The 20,822-nt window shown below is 40.2% G+C and overlaps 1 protein-coding gene across 2 annotated transcripts in view; it reads right to left on the bottom strand.

Moving 5' to 3' along the window:
• Positions 1-784: 784 nt before the first annotated feature.
• CCDC83 (coiled-coil domain containing 83) overlaps positions 785-20,822 on the bottom strand; it is an 82,717-nt gene continuing 62,679 nt past the window's right edge. The window contains exons 8-11 of one of the 2 annotated variants that reach the window (XM_033206088.1): positions 14,265-14,386; positions 10,194-10,273; positions 9,459-9,664; positions 785-1,450 (exon numbers count right to left, since the gene is read on the bottom strand). In XM_033206088.1, the coding sequence (XP_033061979.1) occupies positions 1,289-1,450; positions 9,459-9,664; positions 10,194-10,273; positions 14,265-14,386 (570 nt within the window). In that variant the 3' untranslated portion in view covers positions 785-1,288. The remainder of the gene's footprint in view (positions 1,451-9,458; positions 9,665-10,193; positions 10,274-14,264; positions 14,387-20,822) is intronic. The other variant, XM_033206089.1, reaches the window with a different exon arrangement.

The following is a 20,822-nucleotide window of genomic DNA, read 5'->3' as shown; positions in this document are numbered from 1 at the left end:
AGGAGAAACTCAAAGGTGTTCAATTGGTGATGGTACTACCACGTAACATGACCAGTGTTTTTGACTTCTACAATGAAGAATGTTAAGGTAGCAGCATTTGAGATTGAGGGAGCAGGAGTGCTAACATCCTGCAGGCTCAAGACAGTGCCACGCAATTGTCCTTACTTTAAATGCCAATAACATCCCCCACTGAAGATTAATTAATCCTTATATCACTAAAAATTACAGAAATATGACATATGATGGTATTATCTGGTCTCGAGGATCCAAATGGAATGGTGATGTCACATCCAGGTAGTCACAGTGTCCTTGGCTTGTGGTAGCCCTGAAAGAAGTGGTATTTTCTTAGGATAGGAACATGGTAGTTTAGGCTAGATATAGCTGGAGGGAGGGAGTGCTCCCTATCAGTGGATATTTTTATATGACAAATTAACACTCTCAAGTTTGTTAACATTCATTTTTTATATTCATTATAAACAGGGTGATATGGTTTGGCTACGTGCCCACCCAAATCTCATCTTGAATTATAGTTCCCATAATCCCCATGTGTCATGGGAGGGACCTGGTAGGGGGTAATTGAATCATGGGGGCAGGTTTTTCCCATACTGTTCTTGAAGTAGTGAATAAGTCTCACAAGATCTGATAGTTTTATAAATGGGAGTTCCCCTACACAAGCCCTCTCTTGCCTGACACCACGTATGATGTGACTTTGCTCCTCATTCACCTTCTGCCATGATGGTGAGGCCTCCCCAGCCATGTGGAACTGTAAATCAATTAAACCTCCTTTATAAATTACCCAGTCTCAATTATGTCTTTATTAGCAGCATGAGAACAGACTAATACACAGGGTTAAACTAAGAAGAATTGACTTGAATTACAGACTGGCTATCTATCACATTGAGCATCCTCAGAGGGAAAGATGTGTAGACAATGCTATGCAAAGATTTTCTTAGAAACATTTCTAATGGGACTATATCATATTGGAATCACAGATTAATCAGTGAATGTTTTGTGTGTGAAAAGGAACCTCAGAGACTACCTTGAAACTACTGTCATGTTTCTGAATACTTCAATGTAGAAATACAAAGTGTGCTTCCATTTTGGTCACTCATACCATGCAAGTAAATGAATAGCTGAATACCTTTGATTTTAAATGTAATTATGACCTTTAGAAATAACAGCTGGTTTAAAAATGAGCCAAAGCGTAAGTAAAATGGGCAACGGATATACTTTAGTTCCCAAAGAACATTTATAAGAAAAAGTCGTGTTTCCTTTGCAGCTTTCAGTCTTAGAGAAAAGACTTCATCATCTTATATGTGATGCGACTTTCTGGGCTCCTGACATCTTTATAGAGTTTGACTGGAATTTCCTTCTCTTGAAAATGAATGGGCATTTTCTTGCTCTTCACACTCATAAGCTTCACTCCCAGGGGGCCCAAGTTTACATAATCCTATGGGGAACAGACACAAAAAAAGAATAGGAGAGGTGATTCAGCAAATTACCAGCTTTGATAGATTAGGCTTGCTTTATTACAGTTGGCCTTTATCTGACAGAGTTCATTGCCCCCTAATTGCCTGATGCTGTGTAAAACATGAAATATGAGAGCCACTATAAATGAGAAAAAAACAAAACACTCAGTAAACTTATATACCCAGTAGAGCATACACAGTAGGAAAGATCTCCTAAAAAGCAGGCTTGCAGCAAGGCTGGAAGGCTTGTCTCATAGTGGGTTAATGGGGGAGGGATGCTGGCTATAGTTAGTGCAAAACTATCTACAGTATGTGAAAGGAAAATAAAAACATGGGACCCCAATTCACTTTGCCAAAAGGAAAAAATTAAGCTGAAAGCTGAGTCATGTAAGCTACTACCTTTCCTTTTGTTCCTAAGCAGATACGTCCAGATAAAAGGTTAGCTGTCTCCACAGGTAGCTCTATGTTCACCTGATCTTTTGTAAAGTGCGAGGTGAATACATAATTGACTGTTCCCCTACGTGCTCCTTTTCTCTTGCAACATGTGGATGACTGTAACTTCCTGCCTTCCCCTCCAGCCCACTTTTCTCCTTTAAATATTGAAGGCCTCCAAGTCATCTTTGGAGACAGGCACAGACCACACACTGTTTCTGTGATTTCGAGGTTTTTTTTTTTTTTTTTTCCTCCCAGGTATTATCCTTAACATTGGCAAAATCAACTTCTAAATTGATTGAGACCTGTCTCAGCTACCTTTTGGTTTACAAGTCTAAGGTATCAACAAACAGAATTAGAAGTCTAACTGACATGAAATCCATAGCCAACCCAAAACTGGGTGGACAGAGCTCACGCCCTACCCAATGTCCCTTCCTCCAGGAAGTCTCCCATGCCATAACTCTTGCTTTTTAATTCCTTGGACACATCACTTTAGCAAACCTTTCCCAGGTGTTCACTATATGCCAGGCCCTGTATCAAGTGCTGGGGTGCAATGATAAGCACAGACTTACCAGGGACACAGGTACAGGTGGTCTGTTTACTCTTATATGGTAATTGTTGATTTTCTTACCTGTCCTCTACAAGTCTATAAGTGATTTGGGGGCAAGGCCTGCTGTATAGGCATATTCAAGATTTCATTTCTTGTTGTTCTCTCCCTTAAATGCACAAGCATTTAACAAGGACCTGGCATGTTGTGGGGTTCTCAATAAATATTTATTTGAGTTTAGAAGAATCAAATAATGAAAAAGGAAGGTGATGTCTTATTTCTCAAAATACATATAATTCTATTTAGCTTTCAAAATATGTAGTTGTGATAAATGAAAGATAGGAAAAAAGCAAGTTGATGGAGACCTACCACATATTTCAGAATCACTGGGAAGAGGATTCTCAAGTAATACACCATGGCTATGGCAGTTTGACTACATCAAAAACTTTCATGGAAAGTAAGGTCTTTCATTCAACCAAATGGTATGCAATTTGGGGATTTTGTAGACAACTGTCCACTAGCCTGAGATCATCACAACATCCCAGGAGTCATGATTCCAAGATACTCATGGAGGCGTTTCAGTGCTAGAGGAACTAGAACTTTAGTTTTTAAATCATCACTTGATGGCAGCAGGATTGAATTGTAGTTAGTTAAAATGGTTTGTGTTGGTTTATTCAGTTTCTTCTGCTTTCTTACATCATTTTTTCCACTACCAGACTTTAAGTTCTAGGAGAGCTTTTAAGGTACCAAGAGGGAAAATAACAAGGGATGGCTATGGGAGTAACTGGAATGTACTAGAAAGAAGTTTTAAAATTAAAAGGCTTAATATTCCAGGTTTTAATGAATGGTATATATGCAATCTGTACTTTCCAAAGATAGCCTAATTCATATCCTATACCATGTGCTTCTCTTACAATGTGATACTGACCTTCCTCCATCAAGATGTAGGAGCTATGTTCCTTCCTCTTGGATGGAACTTTGTAACTACATCAACCAGTAGAATATGATGGAAGTGACAGTGTATGATTTCCAAGGCTAAGCCATATAAAACTAACTCTTTCTTTCTTTCTTTCTTTCTTTCTTTCCCTCTTTCTTTCCTTCCTTCCTTCCTTTCTTTCTTTTCTCTTTCTTTCTTTTTCTTTCTCTTTCTTTCTTTCTCTTTCTTTCTTTCCCTCCTTCCTTCCTTCTTTCCCTTTCTTTTCTTTTTCTTTCCTTTTCTTTTTCTCCTTTCTTTCTTTCTTTTCTTTTCTTTCTTTCTTTCTTTCTTTCTTTCTTTCTTTCTCTCTCTCTACTTCCTTCCTTCCTCTTTCTCTCTCTCTCTGTCTCTCTCTCTCTTCTCTCTCTCTCTCTCTCTCTCTCTTTCTTTCTTTTGAGACAGAGTTTCACTCTGTCACCCAGGCTGGAGTACAATGGTGCTATCTCTGCTCATTGCAACCTCTGCTTCCCAGGTTCAAGCGATTTTCCTGCCTCAGCCTGCCAACTACCTGGGATTACAGGCACGCACCACCATGCCCAGCTAATTTTTTCTTTTTTTTTTTTTTTGTGACGGAGTCTTGCTCTGTCGCCCAGGCTGGAGTGCAGTGGCGCGATCTCGGCTCACTGCAAGCTCTGCCTCCCAGGTTCACGCCATTTTCCTGCCTCAGCCTCCCAAGTGGCTGGGACTACAGGCTCCTGTCACAATGCCCAGCTAATTTTTTTGTATTTTTAGCAGAGACGGGGTTTCACTGTGTTAGCCAGGATGGTCTCCATCTCCCGACCTCGTGATCCACCCTCCTCGGCCTCCCAAAGTGCTGGGATTACAGGCATGAGCCACCGTGCCCAGCCTAATTTTTATATTTTTAGTAGAGAGGGGGTTTCACCATGTTGGCCAGGCTGGTCTCAAATTCCCGACCGCAGGTGATCCGCCCGCCTCAGCCTCCCAAAGTGCTGGGATTACAGACATGAGCCACCACAGCCAAACTGCTACTTTTATCTTGGTCTCTAGGATTGCTTGTTTTGGGAGAAGACAGACACTATAACAAAGGAAATTCAGGGGCCGGAGCAAGATGGCCGAATAGGAACAGCTCCAGTCTCCAACTCCCAGCGCGAGCGACACAGAAGACCGGTGATTTCTGCATTTTCAACTGAGGTACTGGGGTCATCTCTCTAGGGAGTGCCGGACAATCGGTGCTGGTCAGCTGCTGCAGCCTGACCAGCGTGAGCTGAAGCAGGGCGAGGCATCGCCTCATCTGGAAGCGCAAGGGGGAAGGGAATCCCTTTTCCTAGCCAGGGGAACTGAGACACACAACACCTGGAAAATCGGGTAACTCCCACCCCAATACTGCGCTTTAAGCAAACAGGCACACCAGGAGAATATATCCCATACCTGGCCGGGAGGGTCCCACGCCCACAGAGCCTCCCTCACTGCTAACATAGCCGTCTGCGGCGATCTATACGCAAGGCAGCAGCGAGGCTGGGGGAGGGGCGCCCGCCATTGCTGAGGCTTAAGTAGGTAAACAAAGCCGCTGGGAAGCTCGAACTGGGTGGAGCTCACAGCAGCTCAAGGAAGCCTGCCTGTCTCTGTAGACTCTACCTCTGCGGACAGCGCACAGCTGCAGTCCAATAGGGGAAGAGCGGGGCCGTTGCAGACGCGAATGACTCTGTCTGACAGCTTTGGGGAGAGCCGTGGATCTCCTAACGCGGAGGTTGAGATCTGAGAACGGACAGACTGCTGCTCAGGTGGGTCCCTGACCCCTGAGTAGCCTAGCTGGGAGACATCCCCCACTAGGGGCAGTCTGACACCCCACACCTCACAGGGTGGAGTCACCCCTGAGAGGAAACTTCCAAAGAAAGAATCAGACAGGTACACTCGCTGTTCAGCAATATTCTATCTTCGGCAACCTCTGCTGCTGACACCCAGGAAAACAGGGTCTGGAGTGGACCTCAAGCAATCTCCAACAGACCAACAGACAGTCCTTCTGACTGTCAGACGGAAAACTATCAAACAGGAAGGACACCTATACCAAAACCCCATCAGTATGTCACCATCATCAAAGACCAGAGACAGATAAAACCACAAAGATGGGGAAGAAGCAGGGCAGAAAAGCTGGAAATTCAAAAAATAAGAGCGCATCTCCCCCTGCAAAGGAGCACAGCCCATTGCCAGCAACGGATCAAAGCTGGTCAGAGAATGACTTTGACGAGATGAGAGAAGAAGGCTTCAGTCCATCAAACCTCTCAGAGCTAAAGGAGGAATTACGTACCCAGCGCAAAGAAACTAAAAATCTTGAAAAAAAAGTGGAAGAATTGACAGCTAGACTAATTAATGCAGAGAAGATCATAAACGAAATGACAGAGATGAAAACCATGACACGAGAAATACGTGACAAATGCACAAGCTTCAGTAACCGACTCGATCAACGGAAGAAAGAGTATCAGCGACTGAGGATCAAATGAATGAAATGAAGCGAGAAGAGAAACCAAAAGAAAAAAGAAGAAAAAGAAATGAACAAAGCCTGCAAGAAGTATGGGATTATGTAAAAAGACCAAATCTACGTCTGATTGGGGTGCCTGAAAGTGAGGGGGAAAATGGAACCAAGTTGGAAAACACTCTTCAGGATATCATCCAGGAGAACTTCCCCAACCTAGTAGGGCAGGCCAACATTCAAATTCAGGAAATACAGAGAACGCCACAAAGATACTCCTCCAGAAGAGCAACTCCAAGACACATAATTGCCAGATTCACCAAAGTTGAAATGAAGGAAAAAATCTTAAGGGCAGCCAGAGAGAAAGGTCGGGTTACCCACAAAGGGAAGCCCATCAGAATAACAGCAGACCTCTCGGCAGAAACTCTACGAGCCAGAAGAGAGTGGGGGCCAATATTCAACGTTCTTAAAGAAAAGAATTTTCAACCCAGAATTTCATATCCAGCCAAACTAAGCTTCATCAGTGAAGGAGAAATAAAATCCTTTACAGATAAGCAAATGCTTAGAGATTTTGTCACCACCAGGCTGCCTTACAAGAGACCCTGAAGGAAGCCCTAAACATGGAAAGGAACAACCGGTACCAGCCGTTGCAAAAACATGCCAAAATGTAAAGAACATCGAGGCTAGGAAGAAATTGCATCAACTAACGAGCAAAATAACCAGTTAATATCATAATGACAGGATCAAGTTCACACATAACAATATTAACCTTAAATGTCAATGGACTAAATGCTCCAATTAAAAGACACAGACTGGCAAACTGGATAAAGAGTCAAGACCCATCAGTCTGCTGTATTCAGGAGACCCATCTCACATGCAGAGACATACATAGGCTCAAAATAAAGGGATGGAGGAAGATCTACCAAGCAAATGGAGAACAAAAAAAAGCAGGGGTTGCAATCCTAGTCTCTGATAAAACAGACTTTAAACCATCAAAGATCAAAAGAGACAAAGAAGGCCATTACATAATGGTAAAGGGATCAATTCAAGAGGAAGAGCTAACTCTCCTAAATATATATGCACCCAATACAGGAGCACCCAGATTCATAAAGCAAGTCCTTAGAGACCTACAAAGAGACTTAGACTCCCATACAATAATAATGGGAGACTTCAACACTCCACTGTCAACATTAGACAGATCAACGAGACAGAAAGTTAACAAGGATATCCAGGAATTGAACTCATCTCTGCACCAAGCGGACCTAATAGACATCTATAGAACTCTCCACCCCAAATCAACAGAATATACACTCTTCTCAGCACCACATCGCACTTATTCCAAAATTGACCACATAATTGGAAGTAAAGCACTCCTCAGCAAATGTACAAGAACAGAAATTATAACAAACTGTCTCTCAGACCACAGTGCAATCAAACTAGAACTCAGGACTAAGAAACTCAATCCAAACCGCTCAACTACATGGAAACTGAACAACCTGCTCCTGAATGACTACTGGGTACATAACGAAATGAAAGCAGAAATAAAGATGTTCTTCGAAACCAATGAAAACAAAGATACAACATACCAGAATCTCTGGGACACATTCAAAGCAGTGTGTAGAGGGAAATTTATAGCACTAAATGCCCACAAGAGAAAGCAGGAGAGATCTAAAATTGACACTTTAACATCACAATTAAAAGAACTAGAGAGGCAAGAGCAAACACATTCAAAAGCTAGCAGAAGGCAAGAAATAACTAAGATCAGAGCAGAACTGAAGGAGATAGAGACACAAAAAACCCTCCAAAAAATCAATGAATCCAGGAGTTGGTTTTTTGAAAAGTTCAACAAAATTGACAGACCGCTAGCAAGACTAATAAAGAAGAAAAGAGAGAGGAATCAAATAGTCGCAATAAAAAATGATAAAGGGGATATCACCACTGACCCCACAGAAATACAAACAACCATCAGAGAATACTATAAATGCCTCTACGCAAATCAACTAGAAAATCTAGAAGAAATGGATAATTTCCTGGACACTTACACTCTCCCAAGACTAAACCAGGAAGAAGTTGAATCCTGAATAGACCAATAGCAGGCTCTGAAATTGAGGCAATAATTAATAGCCTACCCACCAAAAAAAGTCCAGGACCAGATGGATTCACAGCTGAATTCTACCAGAGGTACAAGGAGGAGCTGGTACCATTCCTTCTGAAACTATTTCAATCAATAGAAAAAGAGGGAATCCTCCCTAACTCTTTTTATGAGGCCAACATCATCCTGATACCAAAGCCTGGCAGAGACACAACAAAAAAAGAGAATTTTAGACCAATATCCCTGATGAACATCGATGCAAAAATCCTCAATAAAATACTGGCAAACCGGATTCAGCAGCACATCAAAAAGCTTTTCCACCATGATCAAGTGGGCTTCATCCCTGGGATGCAAGGCTGGTTCAACATTCACAAATCAATAAACGTAATCCAGCATATAAACAGAACCAAAGACAAGAACCACATGATTATCTCAATAGATGCAGAAAAGGCTTTTGACAAAATTCAACAGCCCTTTATGCTAAAAACGCTCAATAAATTCGGTATTGATGGAACGTACCTCAAAATAATAAGAGCTATTTATGACAAACCCACAGCTAATATCATACTGAATGGGCAAAAACTGGAAAAATTCCCTTTGAAAACTGGCACAAGACAGGGATGCCCTCTCTCACCACTCCTATTCAACATAGTGTTGGAAGTTCTGGCTAGGACAATCAGGCAAGAGAAAGAAATCAAGGGTATCCAGTTAGGAAAAGAAGAAGTCAAATTGTCCCTGTTTGCAGATGACATGATTGTATATTTAGAAAACCCCATTGTCTCAGCCCAAAATCTCCTTAAGCTGATAAGCAACTTCAGCAAAGTCTCAGGAAAGGGGAACATCACACACTGGGGCCTATCATGGGGAGGGGGGAGGAGGGAGGGATTGCATTGGGGAGTTATACATGATATAAACGTCATGCACATGTACCCTAGAACTTAAAGTATAATAAAAAAAATAAAGAAAGAAAGAAAAAAAAAAAAAACAAACAAAGGAAATTCAAAACACCCTGTGGGGAGGCACATGTGAAGAAGAAGTGAGGCCTTCAGTTTAGCTAGCATCAACATGCTAGCCATATGAACAAACCACCTTGGAAGTAAAGACTTCTGCCTAAACCAAGCCTTCAGATGGGTGCAGCCCTAGCCAACACATGGTTGCAACTGACTGAGAGTCCACCAAGTGAGAACTGTCTAGTGGAGCCCCTCCTAAATTTCTAACCAACAGAGCCCTAAGGGAGAATAGTTATTGTTATAAGCTACTAGGTTTTTGGGATTGTTATGTAGCATTAGATAACTTACTTTGTATACTATTAATGAAGGCCTATAAAGGAATAATGGAAGCAAATTGGGCAAGAGTAGGAGTGAAAATGGTATCCAAATGAGAGATATGAATGGTGGGCCAATTTTACTAATAATTGCAAATGGAATTTTCAATATCCATATTTTAGGTTAATTTTCTCAATTAATAAAACAGCGTTTTCTTGGTAGTCAAAGTTACGTTCTTATGAATCTTACCTTGAAATCCTTCTCATCCTCATATAGTAAGTACTTCATATCAGTGTCCCCAAACTCTGTGCATGAGTTTTCCTCTTTATCTGTCTTTACATACTGGAGATCTTCGATGCTATTTTCATGACTAAGATGTAAGGTACTGCTTTCATCTGATGAGGACATCAAGTCTCTACTTTCTACTTCTATGGGTTGCAATTCTGACTTCTCTTCTTGGATGAATACAAAGGAATTAATTATGTATACATTTTGAACATATAAAAATAAAAATGCAATTCATACTTTGTCACATTTTTAATTGGATAGAACTTTGAGAACTGCAAATGTAGAATTTATGTATTATAGTAAGAGGGAGTCCCATTTGTAGAAACTCCAAGTTGTATTTCTTTCTGTTAGCTAATAAGTTAAAGTAATTATATTGGTGCCTATGTATATGTTGTCATTTTGGTTGGCTAAATAGGGCCCTAAACCTTGCCAGTGTAGATAGCAGCCTCATCCCTCTCCGCCAGTATTTATTTAATTTACTGTGAAACATAGTGACCTTCATTTGAAAGTGGTACTGCAGAGAGGAGATAGATTAGGACAAGCACTGCAAGAGGAGAAACTGAGAGAAGCTGGCAGGTAACTAGTCTCTGAATAACTTTTGTATGTGGGGCACCTGCTCACAATAGTTAAGTGTATTTTAAATAGAAAAACAAGAGTTTGAAAAAAATCACCATCATTATTGCAATAAAATAATACCTATATGTGTTTCTGGCAATTCCAAATGCATTTCTTCAGGTGGCACTTCTAGTCCAGCAGCTTGGGTAAGATATAGTCGCCTAAAAGAACAAATAAGAAAAACAGTCTATCAGTCAATAAATATTGTATTGCATGCTTACTAGGGTCTATCTCTCTACTAGGTGCTAGAAATGCATAGACGGAAAATGATACATAATTTCTACCCTGAGGAGCATAAAGTCCAATGGGGTGACAGACAGCCTTACAGTATTTTAAAGTCATGATGTGTACCATGATGGGTAATTAGCATAGTGTGAGAATGCTGGGATGCAGAAAGAAGCAGCACCTGAGTCAGCTTTAGGAGGAAGCAAAGTTTTCCTGGATGAAACCTGAGCTTAGTCTTTGATATGGTTTAGCTAGGCCCACCCAAATCCCATCATGAACTGTAGTTTGCATAATCTGCATGTGTTGTGGGAGAGGGACCCAGTGGGAGGTAAGTGAATTATGGGGGCAGTTACCTTCATGCTGTTCTCATGTTAGTGAGTTCTCATGAGATCTGATAATTTATAAGGGGCTTTTCCCCAGCCTTCGCTCTGCACTTCTTCCTGCTGCCATGTGAAGAAGGTCATATTTGCTTCTCCTTCTGCCATAAATCTGTTTCCTGAGTCCTCCCCAGCCTGATGGAACTGTGACTCAATTAAACCTCTTTCCTTTCTAAATTACTCAGTCTCATGCAGTTTTTTTATAGCAGCATGAGAATGGACTAATACAGTCTTGAACCTGGAGGTGCTTGCCAGGGAAGAGCTAGGGGTGAAAGAAGAGCATTCCAAATAAGGGAATAACACACTTAAAGTTCAAAAAAAATGAGAGTGAGCATGGCACTAGTCAGGTCACTGTTGTAGTATTTCCGGTGTGGAATGATAGTGGCCTGAAAGACATGGTTTTGAAATGAAGAAAGAGAAAGCGAGCAGTAGGAATCCAAGATGCCATCTAGGTCCTGGCTTTCATTTAGTGGTATGCTTCACCTACAAGCAGTGAATTGATGTCCATATGCTGTTGTAGCTCTCTCTACATTGTTTAATTCTGTGCTCTCCTTTTTAGAGTGTCCGCTGAATTTTTAATCAGAAAATATGATGCTTTGAAAACTCTGTATGGCATTTCCATGAGGTTTACCTGAAGACAGCAGGAAGTAATTGAACACTTGCAAATGTGCAAACAACCCTTCATGCTTAGCAGCTAAGCAACCAAAGTGAGTCCCTTAAATTAGAGGCTGTCAGTTATTTAAGAACGTGAATAAAGTGTTATCCAGATGCTAATGGCTCCAGCAAATACTGTAACTACATAAAATATTTACACCTATGAAACCTTCTAAAAACTTAACTTTAGTTAAGGCAAGTTTAGTAAAGGTACCTTCTTAGTAAAGATACGTTTCACATGTAGCTGTGGTCTGCAGGGAGACATGTCTGAGGCTATAGAATTCTTTTCTTTCCTAGTTTTACCATTGTGAACAATTAAGATCTTTCTAAATGCCATAACCTTCAGGAATCTAGCTTTTTCTATTAATCACTAGTTTACTGTCACTTCTGTACTACTACAGGGTAACAACACTTGATACTTAATGATATGGAAAATAGTTCAAAAGATGTTCTTATCGTAAGTTAGTGTTAGATTTGTAGGTATTGGCCCACTTAGCCTCAGCCCTGTGGCACTGGAGTCCCGGGCAGTCACCTCTGGCTGACAGTTTCCTCATCTGTTTGTCCCAGTGTGTCAAACAAATCCTATGACATTCTATGTGAGTTGTGATGGGAAAAAGTTTGAGTAGCTCTACATAGGAAATGTGGTAATTCTATTAACCACAGTATCCCATTCCTCATCCAAATAGGAAAATAGAACTTCTTCTGTGTCCACTGGAGACAGTTCATGTCTATTTCTTACCACCCTACTAGTATTTTACAAAACTTAATCCTCAACAAAGAGATGGAGGGGGAAGTTACCATAAAATATAATATGTGTAATATTCCTTTGGCTTGGAAATGGGTACAGTAAAAGCTCCTGAACGCCCTCAGGTTGTCTTTCTGCATAAGAAGTCTAGTAGATAACTGAGGGCTTTCACATTTTCCGGTTTCTTTATGCGGGTCTTTCTAAAGTGTCCAAAAACAGTTGCCTCAGGGAGTTTACAATCTAGTAAAGCAGCAGACATTAAATAAGTAATCAAAAGTGTGATAAAGGTTGGTTACAAAGGAAAAGTTCAGGGTGTTGTGGAAGCATATAGCAAGGACACATATATCAGTTCCTATAAATGTCACCCATGCTGTTTTTTTTCCCTTGGAAATATTTTGACTTCATTTCTTCCAACTCTGAAGCTAGACTAAGCATTCCATTCCTCTCAGTAAGGAAAGCCAGCCCCTAAAGCACTGATGAACAATGTGGATTTTACAGAAGATTTTTACGGGGAAGAGCGAGGATGAGGTTAAATTAGATACTGCACAGTAAACAACTCAATGAAAAATCCCCATTAAAAGTTTCTCAATCTCCCATTCTGTTCTTGCCAAGTCCCCTCTGGCCTATGAAATAATTCCCTTTTTTAAGAATTATTAGCACTTTACAACCGTGTCAGAACAAAATCAAATATACCAGACTGAGTTGATCCAGGTAGAGATACAAGTCTGGCAGTTTAGAGGGTAGCTCTTTCCTAAAGTTTAGCCAGTTCAGAAAAGAAGGCAGTGGACAGCAGGTATAGCAGTAGTTAGAAACCACATTCCAGGAATGCCTGGCAGAGTTTAAACATGATTCCAAAGGCAGCAGCAGCAGATGACAAGGATTAGAGGTGGGACAGGAATGTAGCACTGGAGACCTGATCACAGAGAGGAGGGCTGGCAAAAGCGAGCATTGCCTACTGGGCAACAGTGAGCACCTACCCCTGAGGGGCCCTCTAGGGCATCAGCTGAAGAGACTGGACATACAGGAGTTCAGTAATCAGTCCTCATTCAGCCTCACCTCATCTATATTGGTATCTACCCTCTCTGAAGCACACAAGTACTCATGCAAAAAGGGCAGATGGCCTCATTCCTCTATCCTGCCCCACCCAGCTTATCTCCCAATTTCTCTAATCTTGTATCCTGACACCCATCATTTAGCCTGACAAACAAGGAACCCATAATTTACCTGTATCCACCTTTCTTGGAAAACAATAGAAAGTTTAAAAATAATACATGATCATGTCTCAAATAGTAGTTTTCCATGACACACAAACAATAGGAACTACTTGTGTAGAAAATTTTTCTTGGCTATTCCCCCAGGTTCAACTTAACATCTGCTTTAATTCCTAGACCTAGACATTTCTCTCCCATACTTGCACACATGCACCCTACATTTGTGTGACTTACCCTCTCTTTCTAAACATGCTATTAGATTATTTTTTGGTTTTGACTACTTGTCTAAATTATGAGTGCCATTTTGAATTTTAATTTTATATTCAAGGGCCCTAGGTTTCTGTCAGGATTAATATATTAAGACTTTTTTTGTCAGATAAGGAAAACAGCTAATGAAACATACATACCTTTATAAGGTGTATGCACCACTTGGTTTCTTGTGTGCAAGAACAAATGTGACTTGAAATGCCAAACTCTTTTCTCGGCCTCCAGAGTAGTTTTGACTCTTTCAACCAAAAGAAATAATTCTACAATACATAGGAGCCCAGATCACCTCCATGAAACTTCCAGTAAGTGGATCACCTCTTCCTCTGTGCTAACTCTCTACCTCCTCCATCTTCTGCTGTACTGTTATGTACTTACTTTCATGACCATTACCCCTGCTGGTCTGGAGGCTCCAGAATGTTGGCAGTTATGATGTTCATGTTATGTGCTGGCTATTGGGACTCCAGTGCATTGCAAGAAAAACCAAGCCAAACTTTACATTGTACCAATGGTCAATAGTAATAATCCTATACCTTCATCCATTTTGTGTGTCACTTTCTTTTTGACTACTGCTGGAGCACTGAAGAATTAAATCATCTTTTTTTTTTTTTAAAGCAACTTTTTACAGTAGATACAAATGTTTACAAAATACTCTATATATATTAACAGTTTTCACCTGGGTATCTTGAGATCCACAAGTCTACAGTTGAATAGTTGATCAATAAGCACCAAATTTTCTGCTTCCAGTTCATGAATAGCATTTTCTAATTCTTCAACTTCCTTCCTGTGAATTGCAACCTGTTCTCAGAAGGAGGGAATGAATGTCGGTACTTATTGATTCAGTTCTATTAAGTTTTCTTTTCTTTCTTTTTTTTTTTAAGACAGAGTTTCACTTTTGTCGCCACGCTGGAGTGCAGTGGTGCAATCTTGGCTCACTGCAACCTCCACCTCCCGGATTCAAGCAGTTCTCCTGCTTCAGCCTCCTGAGTAGCTGGGATTACAGGCATGTGCCACCATGCCCAGCTAATTTTGTATTTTTATTAGAAACAGGGTTCCTCCACGTTGGTCAGGCTGGTCTGGAACTCCTGACTTCAGGAGATCTGCCCGCCTCGGCCTCCCAAAGTGCTGGGATTAGAGGTGTGAGCCACCATGCCCCGCCAAGTTCTATTAAGTTTTCTATAGTAAACTCAACTTCTAAAAGAGCATTTGCCTGAGGGAAAGACCTATTGTGTATCATTTATTACCAGGCTTGCTTTGTCCTTCCTCCCTAAAAAGGAATAGGTGGAAATCATTTTTAGATCATCAGTAGAACCTGTCTGAATAGTTAGGCAGTTATTATAGAATAGCAGGAATTGTCCTTTTCTACTCTTCAAAACACTGCTGAACTTAGATATGAGCCAGAGGCAGAGATAACTAAGAAAACATGGCTTAATGTTTACTGAAGAAATGGACTAACTTTGGTACATTAATTGGGCCTGTAAAAAAGGAGAAGAAAAATAATGTGGCTAATTCAAATAGGAAAAAATGTCCTGGTTCTGTTGCCAGAGTTTTCATCTGTTTTTATTTTTTATTTTTCTTTTTATTTATTTATTTATTTTTTATTATACTTTAAGTTCTAGGGTACATGTGCACAACGTGCAGGTTTGTTACATATGTATACATGTGCCATGTCCATGTGCTGCACCTATTAACTTGTCATTTACATTAGGTATATCTCCTTATACTATCCTTCCCTCCTCCCCACACTCCATGACAGGCCCCGGTGTGTGATGTTCCCCATCCTGTGTCCAAGTATTCTCATTGTTCAATTCCTACCTATGAGTGAGAACATGTGGTGTTTGGTTTTCTGTCCCTGCGATAGTTTGCTTAGAATGATGGTTTCCAGTTTCATCCATGTCCCTACAAAGGACATGAACTCATCTGTTTTTATGGCTGCGTAGTATTCCATGGTGTATATGTGCCACATTTTCTTAATCCAGTCTATCACTGATGGACATTTCAGTTGGTTCCAAGTCTTTGCTATTGGGAATAGTGCCGCAATAAACGCACGTGTGCATGTGTCTTTACGGCAGCATGATTTATAATCCTTTTGGTATATACCCAGTCATAGGGTTGCTGGGTCAAATGGTATTTCTAGTTCTAGATCCTTGAGGAATCGCCACACTGTCTTCCACAATGGTTGAACCAGTTTACAGTCCCACCAACAGTGTAAAAGTGTTCGTATTTCTCCACATCCTCTCCAGCACCTGTTGTTTCCTGACTTTTTTTTTATTTTTTATTTTTTTTTATTATACTTTAAGTTCTAGGGTACATGTGCATAACGTGCAGGTTTGTTACATATGTATACTTGTGCCATGTTGGTGTGCTGCACCCATCAACTCGTCAGCACCCATCGATTCGTCATTTATATCAGGTATAACTCCCAATGCAATCCCTCCCCACTCTCCCCTCCCCATGATAGGCCCCGATGTGTGATGTTCCCCTTCCTGAGTCCAAGTGATCTCATTGTTCAGTTCCCACCTATGTGAGAACATGCGATGTTTGTTTTCTGTTCTTGTGATAGTTTGCTAAGAATGGGTTTCCAGCTGCATCCATGTCCCTACAAAGGACGCAAACTCATCCTTTTTTATGGCTGCATAGTATTCCATGGTGTATATTGCCACATTTTCTTAATCCAGTCTGTCACTGATGGACATTTGGGTTGATTCCAAGTCTTTGCTATTGTGAATAGTGCCGCAATAAACATACGTGTGCATGTGTCTTTATAGCAGCATGATTTATAATCCTTTGGGTATATACCCAGTAGTGGGATGGCTGGGTAATATGGTACATCTAGTTCTAGATCCTTGAGGAACCGCCATACTGTTTTCCATAATGGTTGAACTAGTTTACAATCCCACCAACAGTGTAAAAGTGTTCCTATTTCTCCACATCCTCTCCAGCACCTGTTGTTTCCTGACTTTTTAATGATTGCCATTCTAACTGGTGTGAGATGGTATCTCATTGTGGTTTTGATTTGCATCTCTCTGATGGCCAGTGATGATGAGCATTTTTTCATGTGTCTGTTGGCTGTATGAATGTCTTCTTTTGAGAAATGTCTGTTCATATCCTTTGCCCACTTTTTGATGGGGTTTTTTTTTTTTTTTCCTGACTTTTTAATGATCACCATTCTGACAGGTATGAGATGGTATCTCATTGTGGTTTTGATTTGCATTTCTCTGAGGGTCAGTGATGATGAGCATTTTTTCATGTGTCTGTTGGCTGCATACATGTCTTCTTTTGAGAAGTGTCTGTTCATATCCTTTGCCCACTTTTTGATGGGGTCGTTTGATTTTTCCTTGTAAATTTGTTTAAGTTCTTTGTAGATTCTGGATATTAGCCCTTTGTCAGATGAGTAGATTGCAAAAATTTTCTCCCATTCTGTAGGTTGCCTTTTCACTCTGACAATAGCTTCTTTTGCTGTGCAGAGGCTCTTTAGTTTAATTAGATCCCATTTGTCAATTTTGGCTTTTGTTGCCATTGCTTTTGGTGTTTTAGACATGAAGTCTTTGCCCATGCCTATGTCCTGAATGGTACTGCCTAGGTTGTCTTCTAGGGTTTCTATGGTTTTAGGTCTAACATTTAAGCCTTTAATCCATCTTGAATTAATTTTTGTATAAGGTGTAAGGAAGGGATCCAGTTTCAGTTTTCTACATATGGCTAGCCAGTTTTCCCAGCACCATTTATTAAATAGGGAATCCTTTCCCCATTTCTTGTTGTTGTCAGGTTTGTCAAAGATCAGATGATTGTAGATGTGTGGTATTATTTCTGAGGGCTCTGTTCTGTTCCATTGGACATCTCTGTTTTGGTACCAGTACCATGCTGTTTTGGTTACTGTAGCCTTGTAGTATAGTTTGAAGTCAGGTAGCATATTGCCTCCAGCTTTGTTCTTTTCCTTAGGATTGTCTTGGTAATATGGGCTCTTTTTTGGTTCCATATGAACTTTAAAGTAGTTTTTTCCAATTCTGTGAAGAAAGTCATTGGTAGCTTGATGGGGATGGCATTGAATCTATAAATTACCTTGGGCAGTATGGCCATTTTCACGATACTGATTCTTCCTATCCATGAACATGGAATGTTCTTCCATTTGTTTGTGTCCTCTTTTATTGTGTTGAGCAGTGGTTTGTAGTTCTCCTCGAAGAGGTCCTTAGCATCCCTTGTAAGTTGTATTCCTAGGTATTTTATTCTTTTTGAAGCAATTGTGAATGGGAGTTCACTCATGATTTGGCTCTCTGTTTGTCTGTTAATTAGTGTATAGGAATGCTTGTGATTTTTGCACATTGATTTTGTATCCTGAGACTGCCGAAGTTGCTTATGAGCTTAAGGAGATTTTGGGCTGAGATAATGGGTTTTCTAAATATACAATCATGTCATCTGCAAACAGGGACAATTTGACTTCCTCTTTTCCTAATTGAATACCCTTTATTTCTTTTTTTTTTTTTTTTATACTTTAAGTTCTAGGGTACATGTGCATGACGTTTATATCATGTATAACTCCCCAATGCAATCCCTCCCTTTATTTCTATCTCCTGCCTGATTGCCCTGGCCAGAACTTCCAACACTGTGTTGAATAGGAGTGGTAAAAGAGGGCATCCTTGTCTTGTGCCAGTTTTCAAAGGGAATGCTTCCAGTTTTTGCCCCTTCAGTATGATATTGGCTGTGGGTTTGTCATAAATAGCTCTTATTATTTTGGGATATGTCCCATCAATACCTAATTTATTGAGAGTTTTTAGCGTGAAGGGCTGTTGAATTTTGTCGAAGGCCTTTTCTGCATCTATTGAGATAATCATGTGGTTTTTGTCTTTGGTTCTGTTTATATGATGGATTACATTGATTGATTTGTGTATGTTGAACCAGCCTTGCATCCCAAGGATGATGCCAACTTGATCGTGGTGGATAAGCTTTTTGATGTACTGTTGGATTTGGTTTGCCAGTATTTTGTTAAGGATTATTGCATCGGTGTTCATCAGGGATATTGGTCTAAAATTCTCTTTTTTTGTTGTGTCTTTGCCAGGCTTTGGTATCAGGATGATGCTGGTCTCATAAAATGAGTTAGGGAGGATTCCCTCTTTTTCTATTGATTGAAATCGTTTCAGAAGGAATGGCACCAACTCCTCTTTGAACCTCTGGTAGAATTTGGCTGTGAATCCGTCTCATCCTGGACTTTTTTTGGTTGGTAGGTTATTAATTATTTGCCTCAATTTTAGAGCCTGTTATTGTCTATTCAGGGATTCAACTTCTTTCTGGTTTAGTCTTGGGAGGATGTATGTGTCCAGGAATTTATCCATTTCTTCTAGATTTTCTGGTTTATTTGCATAGAGGTGTTTATAGTATTCTCTGATGGTAGTTTCTATTTCTGTGGGATCAGTGGTGATATCCACTTTATCATTTTTTGTTGCATCTATTTGATTCTTCTCTCTTTTCTTCTTTACTAGTCTTGCTAGCAGTCTATCAATTTTGTTGATCTTTTCAAAAAACCAGCTCCTGAATTCACTGATTTTTTTGAAGGGTTTTTTTGTGTCTCTATCTCCTGCAGTTCTGCTCTGATCGTAGTTATTTCTTGCCTTCTGCTAGCTTTTAAATGTGTTTGCTCTTGCTTCTCTAGTTATTTTAATTGTGATATTAGGGTGTCGGTTTTAGATCTTTCCTGCTTTCTTTTGTGGGTATTTAGTGCTATAAATTTCCCTCTACACACTGCTTTAAATGTGTCCCAGAGATTCTGGTATGTTGTGTCTTTGTTCTCATTGGTTTCAAAGAACATCTTTATTTCTGCCTTCATTTTGTTATTTACCCAGCAGTCATTCAGGAGCAGATTGTTCAGTTTCTATGTCATTGAGTGGTTTTGAATGTTTCTTAGTCCTGAATTCTAGTTTGATTGCACTGTGGTCTGAGAGACAGTTTGTTATAATTTCTATTCTTTTACATTTGCTGAGGAATGCTTTACTTCCAACTAGGTGGTCAATTTTGGAGTAAGTGCGATGTGGTGCTGCGAAGAAAGTATATTCTGTTGATTTGGGGTGGAGAGTTATGTAGATGTCTGTTAGGTCCACTTGGTGCAGAGTGAGTTCAATTCCTGGATATCCTTGTTAACTTTCTGTCTCATTGATCTGTCTAATGTTAACAGTGGGGTGTTAAAGTCTCCCATTATTATTGTGTGGGAATCTAAGTCTCTTTGTAGGTCTCTAAGGACTTGCTTTATGAATCTGGGTGCTCCTGTATTGGGTACGTATATATTTAGGATAGTTAGCTCTTCTTGTTGAATTGATCCATTTACCATTATGTAATGGCCTTCTTTGTCTCTTCTGATCTTTGTTGGTTTAAAGTCTGTTTTATCAGAGACTAGGATTGCAACCCCTGCTTTTTTGTTTTGTTTTGTTTTCCATTTGTTGGTAGATCTTCCTTCATCCCTTTATTTTGAGCCTATGTGTGTCTCTGCACGTGAGATGGGTCTCCTATATAAAGCACACTGATGGGTCTTGACTCTTTATCCAATTTGCCAGTCTGTGTCTTTTGATTGCAGCATTTAGCCCATTTACATTTAAGGCTAATATTGTTATATGTGAGTTTGATCCTGTCATTATGATGTTAGCTGATTATTTTACTTGTTAGTTGCTGCAGTTTCTTCCTAGCATCAATGGCCTTTACAATTTGGCATATTTTTGCAGTGGCTGGTACCGGTTGTTCCTTTCCATGTTTAGTGCTTCCTTCAGGAGCTCTTGTAAGACAGACCTGGTGGTGACAAAATCTCTCAGCATTTGCTTGTCTGTAAAGGATTTTATTTCTCCTTCACTGATGAAGCTTAGTTTGGCTGGATATGAAATTCTGGGTTGAAAATTCTTTTCTTTAAGAATGTTGATGTGACAGACTGGATTAAGAAAATGTGGCACATATACACCATGGAATACTATGCAGCCATAAAAAAGGATGAGGTTGCATCCTTTGTAGGGACATGGATGCAGCTGGAAACCATCATTCTTAGCAAACTATCACAAGAAGAGAAAACCAAACACCGCATGTTCTCACTCATAGGTGGGAACTGAACAATGAGATCACTTGGACTCGGGAAGGGGAACATCACACACTGGGGCCTATCATGGGGAGGGGGGAGGAGGGAGGGATTGCATGGGGGAGTTATACATGATATAAACGTCATGCACATGTACCCTAGAACTTAAAGTATAATAAAAAAATAAAA

Source organism: Trachypithecus francoisi, unplaced genomic scaffold, assembly GCF_009764315.1.
Source record: "Trachypithecus francoisi isolate TF-2019V2 unplaced genomic scaffold, Tfra_2.0 Lachesis_group8, whole genome shotgun sequence".
In the NCBI taxonomy this organism is placed as follows: domain Eukaryota; kingdom Metazoa; phylum Chordata; class Mammalia; order Primates; family Cercopithecidae; genus Trachypithecus; species Trachypithecus francoisi.
The sequence above is the reverse complement of the archived record's forward strand: the minus strand, read 5'-3'. Positions and strand labels throughout refer to the sequence as shown.